At 36.0% G+C, this 22,335-nt stretch overlaps 1 protein-coding gene across 2 annotated transcripts in view; it reads left to right on the forward strand.

Moving 5' to 3' along the window:
• Positions 1 to 22,335, forward strand: part of Ift57 (intraflagellar transport 57) — a 56,030-nt gene that overhangs the window by 27,289 nt on the left and 6,406 nt on the right. For both annotated transcript variants that reach the window (XM_070030296.1, XM_070030295.1), the window contains exons 7-9: positions 18,586 to 18,657; positions 20,571 to 20,702; positions 22,100 to 22,162. In XM_070030296.1, the coding sequence (XP_069886397.1) occupies positions 18,586 to 18,657; positions 20,571 to 20,702; positions 22,100 to 22,162 (267 nt within the window). The remainder of the gene's footprint in view (positions 1 to 18,585; positions 18,658 to 20,570; positions 20,703 to 22,099; positions 22,163 to 22,335) is intronic.

Below are 22,335 nucleotides of genomic sequence, written 5' to 3' on the forward strand. Positions count from 1 at the left end.
CAGTTCCTATTATCAAAAGTTAAATGTTAAGTACTCAAAAAAATCACCAGGCACCACTGGCTCAGGCCTGTAATCCTCCTAGCTACTTATGAGGCTGAGATCTGAGAAGCATGGTCCAAAGCCAACATAGGCACAAAAGTCTATAACACTCTTATCTCCAATTAATCACCAAAAAGCCAGAAGTAGAGCTGTGGCTTAAGTATAGAGTGCCAACCTAGAGTAAAAAAGCTAAACAAACAAAAAAAAATAGCACTGATTTCAAGCCCTACTTCCACCAAAAAAAAGAAAAATCATTTAATAAGACAAGAATTAAACCAAATAAGCATGCATTGCCACTTTTTTTTAATCCCTACAATTTTATGACTAATTTTCCTTAGGGCAACTAAATACAGGTTTAGACAAGACTTTTCTCATTAGAAGCATCTAAGTTAAGAAACTAATGAAGTCTGGGCATAAGCCCTGAGAATTATGGAATGAGGTTGAAGGGGGCTCAGAGCTCTGAAAAGTGTAGGTTTGTGTTGCCCCCAAAGTGGAGACCCTACAAAGATCTCCTTTTTCAGTGTACTGGAAACCAATTGATTGTTAGAATGTATCCCAGAGTTGGGAAGAAGTAGCCTAGATTCTTAGAAGTCTGAGAACATCATGAGGACAAGAGTTCTTATTAGACTGTGAACTGTTGTGAACAAACTCTGTCCAAGATGAGTGGAAGAATCTTGCAGCCTGTTCTCCATGTATTTCCCCAGTCATAATGGAAGACAGCTATTCTCTGACCATATTGCAGGTTATTTCCTTTCTTTGCATATATCTCATGTGTAAATGTCCATTAAAAAGAATGTCTACATTGATTACATCTCTGCTAGAAATCTTAATCTATAAAAAAAATGGTTCATTTTGCAAAATATTTTATTTCCAATGCTTTGGTTTTGTCAGAACAAATTCTTTTCATAAAACTAAAAATCAGTATTATTGTGACTTTAGTTAGAATAACATGTTAAAATAATTGTGTCATTGGGAACAGTTTAATTCCAGAAGGAAGCAAGTGTAATTTGTTTACTTCCAAGTTAAAGAAACACTTAGTCAAGCTAAGTCAAACATCTCATTTAGAACATAATAGGATTTTTTTAAACAGTCATTGATTTCCACATAATAGAAATAAAAAAAAACAGAGAATATAAATGTAGCTGCTTACACATACTGTTTTGAAACCCTAAATACAAATCAATTCTAGACTTGACCAATATCCAATAATCAAAATTGTGGTTTGTGGAGGATTAACATTTTTTTTTTATTTGGGGAAGAATTACTTAGTAAAATAATGATTAGATGCCTACTCTCTTGCTATACTGCCAACCCTAGTCTTATACAAAATATACTATACCTATTAATTATATAATTAAGCTTAAATACAGCATTGAAAATGTCAGATGAAGTTCTCCTTTTTCTATTTCTATTTTAGAATATTTGGATATTAAGTTAACTTCAGTTTTTGTGGTTAAAATGCAGTGATCTAAAGTCTTGACTGTTTCATCAGAATTTTTCTATACATCATTTGGTCTTTGTGTCTAGTATTTTATAAACTCTTATTTTGTCTAAGACTTTAAAATATACCAGATGGAAAACGGAGTGTTAGGGGTCAATTCCTTATTCAGCTTACCTAAGAAAAATAAAATGATATATTGGCTTGAGAAAACAAGCTCATGAATAAAGAAATGTTCCTTCTTTCTCAAAAAAGAATGTGGTTACATATGAGGTTTCTTCTCACAGATGCACTATCTTCTTCCATCAGAACTGACTGCAGCATCATGGTAGATCCCATTGTTCCTTGACTCCCGACTCTTGTCAAAAACAGTTTCTTCCTTGACTTTTGGCCACTACCTGTAACCTTGCATTCAATACAGGGTATTTAAAACATTTAGCAATTTCACTTCATGTTTGATGGCAAACAAAAGAAATGGTTTTAAGAGCAATGTGTTCCACTGCTTACCTCTGGATTTCTTAAAGCAGTTTAGAGATTATGTAAGGTAACTAATAAAGGTTCTCATTATTTAAAATAAGGGCCTCTTTTCTTTTAAAGACCCATGCATTCATAGTAAATAAGTTGCATATTTATTTGGCTCTGGACCAAATATTTATTTTACTTTTTCTCTCATAAATTGTTTCTTCCTTTCTATGTTTCTCCGCAGAGAATTACAAAAAAGGAAACTCCTTTTTGGTGTTTTCATATTTTATAATATATATTCTTTGATATGATTCTTTGAGATACTAATTTTCTATTTTGTATCATGTCCATAATATTGCAATCAGGTTTTTATTCCTAAACTTATTCCTGTTGTCTGGCATCATTTGCTACTGTTGCTAGTTTTCAAAGAATGCAAGCTAATTTTAATATTAGCTTAAACAAAACAGAATTAGGAAAATGAATATGTTGCCAAAAATGCAAATAATGTGCTGCACAACTGAAGATAAAGGATTTCTGTTATGTGCTGATTTGAATGGACTATATTAGCAAGTCTCTTTGTAGTGTGAGTTATAGAGAAGACCAATCCAGATCAGCCCCAAGTTTAGAATAATCAAAGACACCAACAGAAATTCTGTCAAGAGAGTCAATGAATTCAGCCAGATCCTCCTGTTCATGCCACTCGATAGTGCCCTGCCCAATGAGTAAAGCTTAGGAATCAAATCCTTAAGTCAATTTTAACAATCTAAGAGTATTGGTACATTATGACTCTACATTTAAATTTTTCCATCCCATCTCTCTCTTTATTTTCTCTCTCTCTTATCTCTTACTCTGTGATGTTTTTAGCCCTCACTCTTAACATGAGACAGTTGCTGTGGTAGATGGATTTAAAGCTCAAATGGAATAAATGAGTGATTATATTAGTTACATCTATAATTAATTTAGACTATTATAATCCGAGTCTTTTTTAGAAACTGTGGGGAAAACTGCACTAGGATTTGAAATGAGGGCTTACTTGTTTGGCTGGTACTCTACCACTTAAGCCACACCTCCAGCCCTGCTTTTACTGGTTATTTTGAAGCCAGAATTTCTTAGATTTTTCTCCCTGGGCTGGCCTAAAACTGCCATCTTCTAGATCTCAGTCTCCTGCATATCTAGAATTATAGGCATGAGCCACTGGCACCCAGCTTACTTCTGAGTCTTTTTAATGTAATTTGTGTTCAATTCTGAAAATAATATAGAAGCAGTGTTTCTGAGAGAAGGAAAGCTTCAGTATTCTAAAAATCAGAAATTGCATATCACCCATTTAGTCTGATTTATTTTGACTTACTGAGCCAAAGTTTTAGAGGTCTGGTGGAACAGAAAACCAACAGAAGATAAGCATATCTCACATACCTTCCCTTAGCCAGAATTGATTATTTTTACCAATTATTCATTGTATGATATAGGACAAGCTATTTTTTCTCTCCCTGCATCCTTTCCCTCACCTGTAAGATGGTTCTGAGCAGTATCTGATGCATAGTTAATATCTAATAAGAATTAATTATTGATCTCATTATTATTTTCTTTTATGGTTTTTGATATTTGGTGCCTATATTAGTACTCAGGAACAATTTATAAAACTTCTGCAGTGGTACTCTCATCATTTAAGAAATTCTTAAAGCCAAGCACCAGTGGCTCATTCCTATAATCCTTGCTACTCAGGAGGCTAAATCTGAGGATTGGGGTTTGAAGCTAGCCCAGGAAGGAAAGTCCATGAGACTCTTATCACAGACTACCAAAATAGCCAGAATGGTGCTGCCTTGAGCAAAAGCAGCTCAGGTACAGCATCTAGGCCCTGAGTCCAAGCTCCAGGACTGGCAAAGGAAGGAAGGAAGGAAGGATGGAAGGAAGGAAGGAAGGAAGGGAGGGAGGCAGGGAGGGAGGGAAGGAGGGAGGGAGGGAGGGAGGGAGGGGAAGGGAAGGAAGGAAAAGAAGGAAGGAAGGAAGGAGAGAGAGAGATTCTTATAAACATTTGCTTTGCATTCTTACATTTATCTGAGGGTGAACTAAAGCAGAATCATACCATTCCATGTGATTAATTGGTTAGGAAGAAGTGTTTGGCTTTGTCTAAAGGTTGGCCATTTGTTGGCAGTACATGTTGTCATCATTAAATGAAGTCTGTCAGAAATCAGTTGCTACAGAGATTGTGGTTTGGTTTCCTGGACAGCTTGCTGCACATTGTGGGTCAGAATTCTGATTTTGTACATGACTTGGGATTGTCTGTTGTCCATTGGTGGACTCCGTCTCTGAACTTCATTCATTGATCCCAAAGCGAAGTGGCTTGGTAAATCAGCAGACCTGTTCATCTTTTTTTTTTTTAATGTTTTTTATTGTAAAAATAGTGTACAGAGAGGTTACAGTTACATGAGTAAGGTAATGAGTACAATTCCTATGGAGCATTGTTACCTCCTCCTTTGTTTTTCCTCTACCATCTCTTCCCTCCCCACTCCCCAAATCCCCCTTCCTCCCCCACAAGTTGTAAAGTTCGTTTTCTACATAGTGTGTTGCACATCTTATTGTTACAATGGGTCAACCTGTATCCTTGTTTCAGCATTTTGTTATTTCCTTTCCGCTCCCCAAATTAAAAGAATGTATGTACAAGATCCAGGGCACCTACATCAAATACAGTGAAAACAGGTGGGAAGAACATACAAGAGAAACAAAAAAAAATCACATAGTACATTTTACATACTTTAAAAACAATAGCAAGAAAGAAAAAACAAGTTGTGTCCCTTTATCAAGAGATTTTTTTTTCAAGTCAAAGTTTTTTTTTTTTAACCACAATGGAAAACAGAGAAACATTAATACTTATTCCTATTCCTTTGCAACAAGGAAGAACAGAAAGTGTGAAACTTTAACAGAGACCCTTTCTTCAATTATACAGTACTTATTCTTAAAAGATTGTAAGTTATAATGATTTAATATTAATTATTTAATGCAATGAACAAATGTTCAAACATGCTTTAATGCCCTATGGATATTGTAATTATGATTTTGATTAATGACTTAAACAGATTTTTTTGAAATTATAATTAAATGTTTTCTGCTTTGTTGTTTTGAGAGATAGTTGGGTATGTACCCCCATTCACTCCACTAAAATGTCTTTAGTAATTACGTAAATCTTCAGATTCACTACAAGGAATTTAGATAAAAAATTATTTTTAAAAAAACAGATTTGGAAATATTGCACTGTATATTTCTCATTATTTTACTTTGATTCACTGAACTGCTTTTTTTTTTTTTTAACATCTTCTTTGGTTCTTCGATGTCTGACTTTCTCACAGTACAGTTGTAAAAAGAACCTTAAACTTTAAATCTCAACTCCAAGCAATTGGATTTTGTTTTAACGTAAATAAACCACCCAGGTGTTGCCTTGGGTAATAGACAGCAGGAAACCTTTTGGGAAGAGTCATTGTGCTAAGGAGGAAATCATTGCAATAGTATTGAGCCTTTGGGCTCTCCAGACACCATTAAGAGTTAAAACCTAAGAGGGAAAGAGGTAGAATTCCATTTAAATGAACCTGGAGGGACCTCAGAATTGCTATATTAGATCTAAGTCTCTTCGAATTGGAAGCCAAATCCTGCAAGAGTTACAATGGTAGGCTTTCTCTTCTTACTATTATAGACAATTCTGTATCTGGCAGCAATAAGAAGGTATTTTTCTCATTCCAAAACAACTGAGAGAGTAACTTCTTTGACCTGCCATCAATGTTTAGATGTGTTCTAAGAAGATATTAATAAGATTTATCTTCTTTAAATATTTCTGACCTGCAGGGGTTTATAAGTTGTTATATTTGGGAATAAAGAGCAGTTCAAAACCTATACACTGTTTGTTAGATATATTAATAGAATCTTTGTATCCATCAGCCAAGAAGTATAATGTATTCTGTGGGCTGGGATGCAAGGACATATTTTAAATATGTAATGGTTATTAAAATGGGATTCTGCCTGGTATTTGAATAATAGAGAAAACTGTATTTATAATTCTTATAGATTTTCTGGTAGACCTTCTGTTTAAAAAATATTCACATAAAGAAAAATAAGGTTCCAAATAAAAAAATCAGCTTTTACAATTACAGTAACAAATGTAAATGCAGGTGGCAATAAGTTGGTCTCTGTGAGGCTCCATGCAGGAGTAATAGCTCCAATTACTGTCACAAATGTTTATAATTGTATCTATTGCTGCCAGACAATAAACGCTTTTTAATATAGCAAGGCCATAAATGTACATGCTGCTGTTGTTTAAACAAAATACAATTTTCAGCAAATTTATCCTTGAAACACCTGCTATAATCAAAAAGAGGTGAATGCTATCAAAATAAACTGCCTAAATTAACTAGGCACACATACATTTTTAGAGCAGCCTGCCTGATTACTCAACTGCCACATCATCCAGAATGAAGGAAAATACTCACTGATGGACTGTTACAGCAAGCTTTATGGGAGACGGAGACAGTATTCTTTAGGGCTATTGTTAATTTAAATAAGACATTATTTGTGGACTGAAAGCTGTATTTGCAAGGTCAGCCCTTTGTTGTTTTGGTTGCTTTATTGTATGTGGGTCATGGATAGTTATCAGGGTTGTGAGAAAGAGTATTGAATACAAAATTAATACTGGAAAAGTACAGCAAGGGATTAGAGAAACCCCGGCCACTTTTAAGCAACTGGGAGAGAGTTTGAGTTACCTTCTGTCCACATCTTGTTAAATATTTGAGGATATTCTTTGTCCAAAGATAGTTGATGGTGCCTTCCTTTTTGTTTACTCTATGATAAATGTATAAACTGCTTCATTTATCACAAGTTAAAATAAAAGTATTTTTGCTCTAGAAATTGACATCAGCTGCAACTAAAGAGCCTCAACAGTAGTGGCAGATTTTACGGAAATAACCAATAAAGACTGCATGTTTTGTAAATATTACAGAGGCAAGTAACTAATGCCTCACTGCTGAGATACCTCAAATAGACATTTGTGATTGAGAGCAGTGAGTTAATACATATTGATTATAATTAATATGTCTAGACTGCCTAAATATTTCATTATTGCAATGTATGATTTAATGTTTCCCTTGAATTGCTTAATATAAAAGATGAATTGAAGCAGAAACCATTTGTCACATGGACCATCTTACAAAATGTACTTTTTATTGGCTTGACTCATTTTTCAAATCAACCACATTACAGCACTTGTCACTATAACTGTGTTTTATTTAAAATTCCATAATGTTTGGACAAACCATATTCTCATGGTTTTCCTCTCAGCCATTACAAATGATACTGTTTCCTTACACCAAAGTAAAGATTTGTGGTTTTTTAGTTTTTAAATGTGCAGTAAATTATTCTATTTCTTTTGCTTGTTTGTATTTAGGTTATGGATGTTGAATATTCCAGTTATAATTAGTAAATTCTTGTAGTTGGATAAGGCTGTTGTGATCCACCTCTCCACTCAGCATTCTGTGAAAAAATTAATTCTGATTTCTAACTTGACCTGTGACTATCTGCCTTGCCAGATCTCTTCTCTGGGCTTGTCACTCCTAATGCCTGGAAACTGTTACTGAGATCCGTGTGGTAATATAAAAGGAGTGTGAATAGAGTAACTGTAAACAACAGGTTTGAGTTAACATATGAGAATTCATTAGTAACTGATAAAGGACACATGTTAGAAATGTAATTGTTTAGCAAGATACTACATTTAGAGATTAGAGCTCTCCAGTTTCAGCTCAGTCGCAGGCAGTATGAGAATAACTGTGATTACTATAACCTTGCTTGTCTACTATACACAATGTGTGGTTTTTCTATGTAGTGAGAGAAATATCTAAAAGGTAGGAATTTCCATGGAGAAACTCATTTCTAGCAATCACAATTTTTCCCATACCCCAGCAACAAATAAACTACCATGTATACTACAACACACTCCACACATGAATACAATACTCTCCCACTTATCCACCAATTATTGTTCAAAGACCCCTAATGAAGGCTGAACTACTGCTGGTACTGAACCCTATATATAAATACTATGTCTTTTCCTATATCCTATATCCCAAGGATAAACTTAGATGTATAAATTAAGCATTGTGAGAATTGACAATAATAGCTATAATAAATTAGAATCATTATAACTGTACACTGTAACACAGATGACTTTGGTTGCTGAACTGTACTCATCCTTCTTGATGGTCTGAGATGATACCATGTCTATGTGATGAGAAGTGACATGCTGCCCAGATGCAGAAAGTGCAGTCAGCAGACAGCTCCTGGGTATTCACTCGTAGGCAGAGAACTCTCAAGGTCTCATCCTTCCCAGGGTACCTTGGATTTGGGCTTCTGTGAGATGTTTTGATGTTTGGGACTATTGTGCATAAGGCTACTATAAAAATTCTCTGTGTATCTTTTAGCAAAACAATGCACACATTGCTACTGGAATTTCTACACATGAAATTAATAGGTCATGGTATCATGAAAGACAAATGTCAGGTTCTTGGTCTCATCAAAGAGACAATTCAGGGGCGGAATCACAGAAGAGTTGTTATCAGAGAAGATCTGTTTAATCAAAAGCTAGGTTTTATTGATGCAGAAGTGATTGCAAAGCAATAACGCACCCCAAAGAAATGTGTGGATAGGCAATGTAAACAAGGAGTCAGATAGACCAAGGCATTATGATGGAGCTTTCAGCTACTAGGGCTACTGCATCCTAAGCACAGAGGATCTGATAACCAAGTGATAGCCTCATGACTAGCAGACCCCTAAGTGACCAGTACATATGCAGTACATATGCAGTACATATGCAGTAAAATTCTTTGGAACAAAAGATGATTCACATTAAGGCAACATGGAGCAGGACACTACAGATTTTTCCATAGTTCAGAACGGCACTCCATTTAAAACATGAATTATTTATTTATGGAATTTTCCACTTAGTATTTTCAGATTTCAATTGGCCATGGATAAATGAAACTGCAGAAAGTGAAACCATGGGTAAGGGGGACAGCTCTATTCTACTTTTCTTAATTCTACTTAATTCTTTGAACACATAAAAAGAAAACTCATGCTCTTTGTTAGCACAAAGGGTATACCATCAAAAAAAAAAAAAAGCTGCTGGCAATGAAAGAAAAATGTCACATTTAAAAATTCAGGAAAGCTACGGTCTGCAATTATCCTTCAACCCTGTGGGCATTTTTCATTAAGAAAGTAATTCAATATCATGACAAAGTTATTTAATTGAATGGGCAATTTCTCTTTTTTTTCTCATTTTCTCTCTCACACACATGCATACATATAAATATACAAATGTGGCTTGGTGACTGAGCTGAAAATTCTGATCCTGAAAATAGGAAAATGCAATTCTGTTTGTCCAAAGTGGTAAAAAGATAATGAAGATCGTGTTCTATCATTAAGGGAAGGAGGTGATGTCGAGTATATGCTCATATTCTTGCAGAAAGCATGACAGACTTGTTCCAGAAAAACTAGGTATTGTGAAGTTACCACATACACATCCTACCAGACCATCTACCCTGAATCTGATGTCCTACTATCAAATTCACAAGTCCATACTATCATTGACAATGCATGAGCCTTTGAACATGCACCAGGATTGTTAGTCTTCCACACTGAAATCTTGAGACTGATTATTTTTGGACTGTACCTCACACTTGGCTCTACCTCTCTATCACTACAGCTGCAATTTTAATTTTAATAACTAAATCTGTCTCCTTGAGATTGAAACAGAAATGTGCTGTCCAAATCCTCTTATAAGCAAGGACTGACATGCTGCCCAGATGCAGAAAGTGCAGTCAGCAGACAGGTATTCACTCATAGGCAGAGAACTATCTCAAGGTCTCATCCTTCCCAGGGTACCTTGGATTTGGGCTTCTGTGAGATGTTTTGATGTTTGGGACTATTGTGCATAAGGCTACTATAAAAATTCTCTATGTATCTTTTAGCAAAAAAATGCACACATTGCTACTGGAATTTCTACACATGAAATTAATAGGTCATGGTGTCATGGTAGACAAATGTCAGGTTCTTGGTCTCACCGAAGATACAATTCAGGGGCAGAATCACAAAAGAGTTTTTAACAGAGAAATCTATTTAATCAAAAGCTGGGTTTTATTGATGCAGAAGTGATTGCAAAGCAATAAAGCACCCCAAAGAAATGTGTGGATAGGCAATTTAGCAAGGAGTAGATAGACCAAGCTCTCAGCAGATCTTTGGACACTTTTGTGGATATGACCTATTGATTGTGCTAAGAATATGTACATAATTGTGAGTTTTTCATGAAGCAGAGAGTGGTTTAAAGAGGAGTAATCAGAACCAAGATGGAAATTTGAGGGAAAGTGTCTGAAACTCCACAATTGCAGTTAGATGTAGATGAAGCTACTGCCTAACATGTAAGAGTCGAGAAGATCCACAATTGTTGCTGGATACTCAATATCATTTGTTATTCTGTCTCTCTGTCTCTCTCTGTCTCTGTCTCTCTCTGTCTCTGTCTCTTGTAATAGCTATTGTAATGTCTACTATAGTTCAGACCCTAAATACTACCTAGAGTCCCTTGTATTCAAGGCATTGTTTCTAGCCTGTGACACTATTGGGCAGTAGCATTACCTTTCAGAGTTAGCTTAATGGAAGAACATTAGATGATTAGAGGCCATGATCTTAAAGGGGCTATTGGAATGAACTCCAACTCATTCCTCATTTTCTTTCTTTCTTTCTTTTTTTTTTTGGGGGGGGGGGCTGGTCATGGGTCTTGAACTCTGGGCTTGGGCGCTATCACTGCGCTCTTCAGCTCAAGGCGGTCTACCGCTTGAGCCACAGTGCCACTTCCGGTTTTCTAGTGGTTTCTTGGTGATAAATGTCTCACAGACTTTTCTGCCCGGGCTGGCTTTGAACTGTGATCCTCAGATCTCAGCCTCCTGAGTAGGTAGGATTACAAGTGTGAGCAACTGGTGCCCAGCTTCCATTCCTCATTTTCTTTTTGCTACCCACCACAAGCTGAGTGGCTTTCTCCATCCGACACTTATCATGATTACTCTGCTTCACTGTAGACAGTGAATCAGTAGGCCAACTGACCACATACTGAAACCTCTGAAAATGGAACTTTTCTCTTTGTAAGTTGATTTATCTCAGGTATTAGTTACAGTATCTCAGGTATTAGGGGAAACTGATTGGCCCAGTGTCTTCCTATGATTTTTGAATGTCATTTCTCTGTTAATTACTAATACTGAGAATTTTTTCATAGATATTTATATATTTTTTGAAAACTGTTCATTCTCTGAAAGAGTTTGTCTAAGATTGGTATTTCCTTCTTGATTGTTGGGCAAAATTCACTGATGAACCCATTTGGGTTGGGACATTTCTTTATGAGGAAGTCTTTATGTATTTTTATTATGAGGATGTTTTTAATTCATTTCATTATCATATGAATTAATTCTTATAAAAATGATGATAGTTTTCTTTTATGGTAACAGAAACCTGAGATAATTGGATCAGAAAAGGAAAAGGTTTCTTTTAGTTCAAATTTGGGAGGTTTCGGTTGGACCATTACTGTGAGTCCATTGCAGATCAGCACATCATGGTGGACAGATGCTATAGAGCAAACAGCTCACCTTAGGGATGGGACTTGATGAGAAAAGACCCCGTATTCCCATCATCTCTCTCTCAAGGGTGTTTCTTCAACCATGGGTTTCCTACTATGCCTTACATAAATTTTGTGCCAGTCAGGAGAACAAGCCTCCAACACATGGGCCATTAGGGTATAATAAGATCTAGACTATTGGACAAATAAAATGGGAACTATTCTTAGCCATTGTCCTTTCAAAATCCTCACTTATTATCTTACTGCATTTCATCAAGTCTGTGTTCTGTGAATTTACCTCTGTAAGCTTGGGAAGGCAACTTAAAAGTCCTGATTTTGGGCTGGGAAGGTGGCTCAGTAGTAGGATGCTTGCCTTGCATGCATGAGGCTCTGGGTTCGATTCCTCAGCACCACATAAGCAGAAAAAGCCAGAAGTGGCACTGTGGCCCAAGTGGTAGAGCACTAGTCTTGAGCTGAAGAGCTGAGGGACAGTGCCCAGGAACAGAGTTCAGGCCCCACGACTGACAAAAGTCCTGATTTCTTCATCCTAACACTTTTTACAAGAATTATATGTGTTAGCTAAGTACCTGACTCACACTAAGTATCTCATGTTCTCATTCTCGGATTTAAAAAGAACTCAGGATGAATGTGACTATTTTGGTACAGTTTTATATTAAATAAAGGAGATAGAAAAGGTTCCTGGCTAGATAAAATAACTATCACTAACACATGCACACGCACCACCTGTGCTAAAAATCATGTATTTTGCTTGTAGGAAAGTCCCATAAATCCTTCTTTGGAACTTATTTATCCTTGTTTTACAGATAGTGCTAGCAAGATTATCTAGATTGTTCATCTGTAGCAAATTAGAAGCAGCAAGCTTCTCTGGTGTCTATATTTTAGCCAAACGACCAAGAAATACACTATTCAATCTGTAAAGTTTAAATTGGATGTTACAGAATTTTCTTCATATTGAATTTAAGTGAAGAGGTAACAAAATAGAAGAGGCTGCTTGATGTAATGGAAAGGCTACAAAAGAGAAAAAGGGCTTTGTTCTCCTATTCATTTAGTGATAAAGACAGTATATACATCAAGCAACTTCAGTGTGTTACCCAATCTATTGATCTCAAGTATAGATTCCATCCTAATACATTACTGTGACCTGGAAAATTCCTAGAGAAAGTGAAGTCTGAGTTGCAACTAAGGCTTAAGTCAGGCATGATGACTTACACCTGTAGACCTAGTGCCTTGGCATGCTGAAGTCTGGAGGATCATAGTTTGAGGCATGCCCAGATAAAACATTTGTGAGAACCCCATCTCCACAGAAAAATCTAGACACATTGGCCTATGTCTATCATTCCAGTGACAGTAAGAATTGCACGTAGAATTGCAGTCCAAGTCAGCCAAAGTAGACAGCTAAATGATCTCAAAAGTAACCAAGCAAAAAGGGCCAAAGGCATGGCTTATGCAGTAGAGTGCCCACCTAGAAAGCACGAGGGCCTACAAACTACTACAAACTTCAGCAGCATCAAAAGTCCTAAGGAGAAAAATGGGATTCCCTGTGTTAAATTGGGCCTATACAAGGCTTTAAAAAACAATTTCTATTTGCTAACATAAAGCTATAAAACATAACGTTTAGTTAAGATTCCACTGGTAATTATAGTGGAATTGGGGGAGTAGCAGAGAGAAAAGAGGAAAAAGGTGGGCCCAGCACTTGGGAGGCTAAGGCAGGAAGAAGATAGCAAGTTCAAGGCATTATGGGTTAGCAAGACTCTGTTTCCAAAAAAAAAAAACAAACAAACAAAATACAAGGCTAGGACAGAATAGGACAAGAATGAATGAATAGAATAATCATAAAAGGAAAGTGGTTCAACATACACAAGAGCCTTGAGGTCCTCTTCAGCTTTTTCAGGGGAGAAGGAAAAAAATCCCAGCAGAACTGTGAACTGCTAGAATTAGATGTACTGTAGCATAGATTTTCCTGGGCCTAAAGAAGCATTCCAGCACCCAAGACAGCAGTATCCTTTCTTAGGCTTTTGAATTCTTCAACCTTCTGCTCATAGAGAAGCTCAAACTTAATTTCAAAAAACAAAACGCAGATTTTGACATTTTCCAATGTATAGGTGAATGGAATACACAGAAATAGACATTTGATTTACCATCCCTAGCTCACGATTTTTATCTCTTTCTATGGTAGTTTCAGAGAGGAGCTTTAAGCATTGACTTGGAAATAAAAAAAATGTATCTGCATATACCAAGGAAACCAGTCAGGTGGTATTCAGTTGAAGTGAAACTTAGAAGCCTCGCACGGCTGACAGTCACCTTAACAGCTGCAGCTAGGTTTTTGATTCTACGGCTTACTGTGAACCATCTGTAGATACTTCATCACAGTTCTCCTGTTTCCAAAAAGAGGAGAGGTATAATGTAATTTAGTGCTAAAGAATGTGGAGTGGGGAGACGAACTGTGGGTACCCTCACAAGTGAGAGAATTATACATGAGATTTTCTATGAGAGGATTTTGAAAAACAACCAGTGTAAGAAGTTGAGATGTAGCTGAGTGTCGAAATACTTGCTTAGAATGCACAAGACCCAGAGTTCAATCCCAGGCACTGCTGAATAAAAATAGAAAAATTCTAAGGAAATAATGTACTTCATCACTATTTTGAATTCCATTGACAGAGAAAAAACGTGCAATATTAGATGACACACTAGTATTCAATAGAGAAGAGAAATGCTTAATGAGCGCTGACTGTCTAGAGCACTTGGGAACAGGTGACCAGCACACTCCAGTGGCCCACATGGTTTCTCTGATATGTAACAAAAAGAACTCTTAGTTTACCTTATAAGCTCTTTAGTAGTCCATTTCATCACTAAGAAAAGCAGAGTAGAGTATGTAGGAAGTGCTCAGTTGAAGAGTACTTTCCATTTTGTAGATATGAGATTTTTTTTAAGATTAACTTATCTATAGTTGTTCTCAGTTGAATTACATATACATGGAGAGAGAGGGGGGGAGGGAGAGGGAGCTTTTCTGCATAACCCCCAAATCACAGTGGCTTGCAATAACAGTGACACTATCCACACTGAACTCATTCAAGATGCTTGTCTGCCGATTTGTGGTATGCAGTAGCTGTAACTGTACTCTAGTCGGGTCTCATGTTTCGCACTCCCTGAAACAGAAGAGAAGGCCATGCCTGAGACAGGCTCCCTTTCAATCATGGCTGACAGAAAGGATAAAGAGGCTGACGCTTGGCGCTTCTTGAAGCTTCTGTATGGTCCTGGCATAGTTTGCATCATCATTCTTCTGCTAAAGAGAATGACATAGAGGCCATGCTGCTGGGAAGTATATTCTCCACAACAAACAGCAAAACTCAGAACCTTCTTACAAGGGGAGGGAGGTGAAAATGGATAAGAAAGGGTGATATCATCTCCCTCTAAGCCTTGTGAGTCAAAAAGTAAAGTTGCATAGCAGTTATAGACAAGTGCAACAGTGTTAGAGTTGTTGTCACCATTAGTCACTTTAAATGTTTATTTAAGGAATGCAGGTATCTCAAAGTCCTTGCATATCATTAAAGCCCATTACTGTTGGGTGCCTGTGGCTCACACCTGTAATCCTAGCTACTCAGGAGGCTGAGTTCTGAAGATCAGGGTTCAAAGCCAGCTCAGGAAGGAAAGTATATGAGACTCTTATCTCCAATTAAGAATCAGAAAAACAGAAGTGGTGCTGTGGCTCAAGTGGTAGAGCTCTAGCCTTGAGCTGAAGAGCTGAGGGACAGTACTCAGGCCCAGAGTTCAAGCCATATGACAAAAAAAAAAAAAAAAACAAAAAAAAAAAACATTACTTCTCCACGTTTTCCAAAGCCTTTATAAAGCTTTGAACCATCTCAGTTGTAGTATTTCAAAAGCTATATATTTTACCTTTGCATTCATGTTTTAAAATACACAATTACAATCATTTATCATTGTTCCCCACTATAAATAATCATTTCAAGAATATCTTGGACATCTATATGTTTTTCTTTTTTTCTGAATGGAATTAAAGTGATAACCTTCCCTTTGTAGAACACTTACAAAATTTTGAAAGAATAAAAAATAAAAGTACCCAATATTCATATCCCTCCATAATGTACAGACACACAGAGGCATATCCACAATGTATACTCAAATATACACAAAGAGTAATTTTTAACCAGACAACAAATATTGTTTCTTTTTATTCAGAGATGTTAATAACACAAAGGAGTTTTATTGTGATATTTCCATGCATACATATTGAGTACTTTAATTCAATTCACTCTTGCTCTTTCTAATCCTTCTTTTCTTTTTTTTCAATTACAATTGGTGGACAATCATCTGTTATGTGCTGACTTTTGATTCCTTCAGATATATACCCAAAAGTGATATGGGTGGACTGTACTGTAGATCTGTTTAAGCTTTTATAGGAAACTCCATTCTGATTGCCATAGGAACTAAACTAATTTACATTCCCACAGATAGTACATTAAGGGTTCTTTTTTCCTACATGCTCACCAGCATTTGTTCTTGTCTTGTTGATGATGGCCGTCCTCACTGAAGTAAGATGGACTTTCCAACTTGCATTTCCCTGATAACTGAAGATGTGGAACATTTTTTTCATGTATTCATTGGCCATTATATTTCTTTGAGAAGTGTCCATGCAGTTATTTTTCCCATTTATCTATTGGATTATTTGTTATTTTGAGCTTTAAGAGTTTAAGTTCTTTATATTACTGGCTATTAATCCCTGTCAGATGAACAGCTGACAAAGATTTTCTCCCACTCTGTGGACAGTCTCTTCTTCACTCAGGTAATTGTTTTCTTTGCTGTGCAAAAAGCTTTCTACTTTGATGCAATCCCACTTACCAATTCTTGTTATTATTTCCTGAGCTATTGGTATCCTATTCAGAAATTTGCTGCCTATGCCTATATCTCGAAGTATTCTCCCTCTATTTTCCTCTAGTGGTTCCAAAGTTCAGGTCTAACATTGAGGTCTTTGATCCACTTCAAATTGATTTTTGTACTGAGTGAGAAATAGCGATCTCATTTAAGTCTTCTTCCTGTGTGTTTTCCTCATTTATGTTAGTCCTTCTCCTCTTCTTTTTTATCCTGTTTAACTGCTACTCATGTTTCAAGGCCCCACAGAAATTGTAGCTCCTCAAGGACTTTTACATCAGTGTAAGTTATCACAGTCATCTGTAAATGAGGCAGATATGATTGCTTTTCTCAAAATGTCTTTTATGTCAGTCTATGCAAAAAAAAATTGTGTAAAATACAAGAAAGAGGACAGTTGCTTTAAACACATCCATTACAATAGGCAAAATCTATCTATGTGATGTGTAAATGTATTTACACATCTGTGTGTTTCTATATGCATATATTTGGAGGAAACGAGTCAAAGACAGAGAAACTGATAGGACATGTAAACACATGATCTTTGTTTTTATGAAGTCCTCTGAACTTCTTTTTGAGACTAGGCAGAATGGATACTTGGCCACTAAAGTAATAATGATACTTATTATCTTTCATGAAGATACTTCCTTGGGCTAAAAGGTTTCCATTTTGAACCATATTTGGTTCATTTGTGTAGAACTAGCCACTTGCTGCTCCTCCCTGTTTTCCAGTGTTGACTATGTGAATTGGTAGAGCCTTGTTCCTTTGGTAAGTCTGTCTAGTCCTCCTCACAGGTGGTGAGCAGCCCCTTCCACTGGAAAATGAAAACATTGCACTAGATGATTGTTTAACAGATAAGCAGTTGATGTCGAGAATCACTTTCTGAGATATATTTGGCTCATATGACAGAAAAGGGAAGTGCTGATTTGTTCATGCTAACAACCTCGCTATCGTGTATTGCCCTTTATATTTTTTCTTTTTTGAAATTTCTTTTGGTGGTACAAGAGGTTGAACTCAGGGCCCAAATCTCCTGTGTAGGTACTGGGCTACTTGAGGCGTACCCTTACCCTTTTTTTCTCTAGTTATTTTGAGGAAAGGCTCTTGCATTTTCACTTAGGAAGGCCTGGACCTCAATCCTATCTTCCCACAAAGCTGGGATGGCAAGTTCCCACCACATGTACCTATTGATTTACTTGTCTGTGAAATGACAAAAGTGAAACTAGATGCTTTTTCTTTGTAGTTTTAATAAGCCTTATAGTTTTATAGCTGGTATATGTAGTACCCTATAGGCAATGGCATGTTTTAAAGTTAAAAAATAGATACTTTTCTATACAAAGTGTTTCTCTCTGGAAAAAAAAAATAGTGTGAAGTACAAGATGGAGAAAGCATCCGGAATTCAAACATGAGTGACCGAGAAATACCCTAGTCCCATCATTCGCTGCAACTTGTTTTTCTCTTATATGATAGGCATTTCTCAAGTCTTAAATTTTTACTTATAGTAATATAAACTGAAATATCTTGGAGCTATTATAATACTAGGGTATTAAATTGATGGCTTAAATTTCAAATTAGTCTGGTGGTAGCAGTCAGTACTAGCAAATATATAAACTCTAACAACCATTATAAACTTCCTTCATCAAGGAAGAAGTTCGCAAATTGTACTAAATAAAAGAATACTATTTGAATTCCAACAGACAAACTGATCTGATATATGATATTTGAGAGGAGAGTGGAGAGTTGAGAGTTGCTTCTGGCAAACTTAATTGCTACTGCTTAAACAAGTATTTCTTTTCTAGTAATTAGATCTTTTTCATTTGGATGGGTCGTCATAAATATTAACCACCAGCAGTGCAAGAATAATCTGTATTCAAATGATCAGACATCACTCTTTGAACACATAAAATAATTTACATTTATTTGGAACCTTTTATCCTAAAATGCTCTACACATTTTTCTTTATAATCTGATTGATTGCAAGCTATATATAGGACTCTGACACCTGGAGTAGGTTAGCAAGCAAAGCAATAAAGATACAGGACACCATTTCATAAAATCAGAGCAAAAGAAGAAATATATTTGACTTTATTCCCATATACTTCTCTGCCAACAGGACTGGAGAATCCATATTGACCAAATGCACCAACACAAAAGTGGTATTGAATCTGCTCTAAAGGAGACCAAGGTAGGGGCCTTATTTCAGATGAATCAAAGTGTATTTGCTTATCTGTGAGAGATATTATATTACGAGAGAAGAAGGGAAAATGACACACGTATGATTTTCTGCAGCTTATTAATTGATATAACATTTTACATTCTCACACCATTAATACTTAAGCCAACTAGAGAAGGGGAACTCATAAAAGCTATATATTTTTAAATATCCTACATACCTTTTATATATATGATATATTAAGCTTTACATATATGATATATAATACATATAAAGTATGCATAACAGGTAATAGATAACATATCATACATTATATGTATGATCATATATGTGTACATATAATATATATGGTGTATATATACTGAGACTTTAGAAATACTTCAACACTTTCCCCTAAATGTCTGGGTATAAAAGAACGCCAGGTCAGCAATGTCCTGTAGTCTAAGCTTTCCTAGCTGCTGCCATGCTGGAAATCAGATCTTCAAAAGGATGCCATGAAAAAAATCTTCATGAGACATTCTAGGTCTCAGGCCAGAGGTCTCAGTTTAGGACTCTACTTCCCCACTAGGCTCTTCAGTTATCTTTCATTTCCATTGTAAGAAAATCTTATTATTCCTTACCTACATTAACTGAAGTTTATGTAAAACTAATTGCATTCACATAAATTTTAGATACATATTAGGATTGTTGAATTAGCTAATCCTACCAAGTTTAGTTTAGTTTGACTTTGTTTTTTGTTTTGTTTTATTTTTTTTTATTGTCAAGGTGATATACAAAGGGGTTACAGCTACATAAGTACATTTCTTGTCAAACTTGTTACCCCTTCCCTCATTTTTCTCCTACTTTCCCTCCCCCAACTACCCCGTAGTTGCACAGGTCATTTCTAACATATTGTCTGTATATATCACAGACAATTGGTTCCCTCCTTGTTCTTCATCTCACCATTCTGTTGTTCCCCTTCCCTTCCCTATTCAAATAAATGTATATACAAAACCAGGGTCCCAAAATCAAATACAGTGACAACAGAGGATAAACCATAGGGGAAGAACATATAAAAGAAACAAAAAAAAAATCACATAGTACATTAAAAACAACAACAAAGAAAAACCTCTGTGTCCATATCTTGGAGTTCATTTCACTTAGCGTCATCTTATATGGTTATATGTCCATAGCTATTGAGCTATTCTGCTCATCTGCTAAGATTGTCCTAGACGTATGCTAATTATTGCAAATAAGGGAAACCATGGAACCTATGTTTCTTTGGGCCTGGCTTACTTCACTTAATACGATTTTTTCCAAGTCTTTCCATTTCCTAACAAATGGGGAAATGCCATTCTTTCCGATGGAGGCATGGAATTCCATTGTGTATATATACCTCATTTTCTTGATCCATTCATCTACTGAGGGCCATCTGGGTGGGTTCCATATCTTAGCTCTGGTAAATAATACAGCAATAAACATAGTTGTTTTGTTTTCAGACAGTGTCAAGGTGAAATCCAGGCTGGTCTCAAACTTGTGATTCCCATATCCTCAGCTTCCTTAGTGCTAGGATTACAGGAACATAGTCACTACACCTGAAATAGTTTCCTCTTTAAAATTCTGCAGTGTGACTAAACTATTTCTCATCATGTAGTGTTTTTTTTTTTTCATTCAATCCTGTTTGAAATGAGCACGCATGCTATGACAGACTGCAATGCAGTGCATAAGTTAGCTTCAGTATCACTTTCCCTCCTTTACATCCACAAGACGAGCATTCAGATTCCATGGGAAAGGGAAGAGGGTTCATATACTATTTTGCTTTTAAAATTGCAAACATTCTTTTCTTTTTCATGTCTGTTTGATTACTTATGGAATGGATTTAAGGATGTCTAACTTTTCTTAAGTGTATTTCTGGGTTCTTTTTAAAAATTCCATGTGATTTCTAGGGTTTTTTGGACAAACTCCATAATGAAATTAGTAGGACTCTGGAAAAGATTGGCAGCCGAGAAAAGTATATCAACAATCAACTTGAGCACTTTGTTCAAGAATATCGTGGAGCTCAAGCTCAGCTGAGTGAGGTAATTTTAAGAATGACTTACCCCTTTGTACAACTTCTTAAAGATAATGAAAATATAATCTTAAAAAGATAATTTCCAAGGATTTATACCAATGCCTGATCCTAAATTTGACATAACACTTTTTCATTAAGAATTATGTAATGCTTTTCACAAACACATTAGTTCTCCTCTAGGAAGCCAATAAGATAATAGAATTTATCTACATTTTATATATAATAGGAATTATTTACCTCTATATTTCTTTACTACCTTTCTTCATTTGGTTTAAATAAGTGAACATATATGCTACTGGGAATATGACTTAGAACAGGAACAGCAACAGCATCAGGACTACTTTTTTTGCTTCTATGTCTGCTGTTGATTTACTGTAGGACTGAGAGGAAGAATGCCAGGAGAAAGTTGATCCTTGGAATAATGGATTATATAATTATACAATAATGAACCTGAAAGCAAGACAGATGCAGAGACAAGCAGTTTACTTAATAAAATAATACAAGTTTTTCATCCTTTATATCCTTCCAAAGTTTCAGATCTTGGGCCAAAAATAAAAGTGCTTGCCTCTGAAAGCAGCACTTCTTTCTCTCAGCATTAGGGAACTAATGGCTTTCTTGAGGATTTATACCCATTTCCTGAGATTAAGGAAGGCTAGTAAGACTCATAAATACCACAGGAAGGCATATTTTTTCTAGCAGACAAAATTAGGAAGAGAAAAAAAGTAATAACTTTTTGAGATAACTTCTGTACATCAGAAGTTATCAAAGACCAAGTAGAAATTAATTCTCTTTTATTATCTGTTTAACTTATTCTATCATATTCCCTCATATACAGATCTATTCGTGTATACTTTACTTTAAAAGTGCTGTAAAATTCTCTGATTAAAGCCATCATGCATCTGTCTAACATTAATATTGAATAATTGATTATTAGGTTAGTTTCCAAGAACATATTCCAGTTGATTGTACTGTCATACTCTTTGTTAATCCTTATTAATTGCTGAGCTTGATGCTCTACTTTGATTGGTATTTTTCTTTTTAGAACTACTTTCCTCTGCATAGCATGCAAATTAGATTGACCAAGAGCCTCTCTCCTAAAGTGTTTAGAAATCACTGAGGACAGTTTTTATTGTGAGCCATGCCCATGCTAGTTATTTAGTCAGCATGTGAAGGTTAAAGCAGTTCATCATTTTATAGTGCTGTAGTTAAATAAATACAGGGTGCCTCTTAGGGACATGAAATGGCTACAGTTAAATGGCAGTGTCATAAATGTATTCACCAACAAGGATGGGGGTTGTCATAAAATGATATATATATGTAGACATTGTGAACACAAAGAGGTCATATTTAAGTAATCTCCTTCTGTTTTGGACTTGTCATTAAGCAGAATGTTTTTCCCCTCAGGCAAAGGAGCGATACCAGCAGGGTAATGGTGGAGTAACTGAAAGGACCAGACTCCTATCTGAGGTACACACTAGCAGTCCTGCTGTGCTTCTCACCTGTCCGCTGGGCTCAGCTGGTTAGAGCCATCAGATGACTAAATACTGTTTACTTCAATAATTGCTTCCTCTAGCTTCAAATCATCTTCTCGAGGAGAAATACCCTAGGTTACTTCTCAAGTAATCAATTATTTATCCTTT

This window comes from Dipodomys merriami, unplaced genomic scaffold (assembly GCF_024711535.1).
Source record: "Dipodomys merriami isolate MVZ:Mamm:240054 unplaced genomic scaffold, mDipMer1.0.p SCAF_2, whole genome shotgun sequence".
In the NCBI taxonomy this organism is placed as follows: Eukaryota; Metazoa; Chordata; class Mammalia; order Rodentia; family Heteromyidae; genus Dipodomys; species Dipodomys merriami.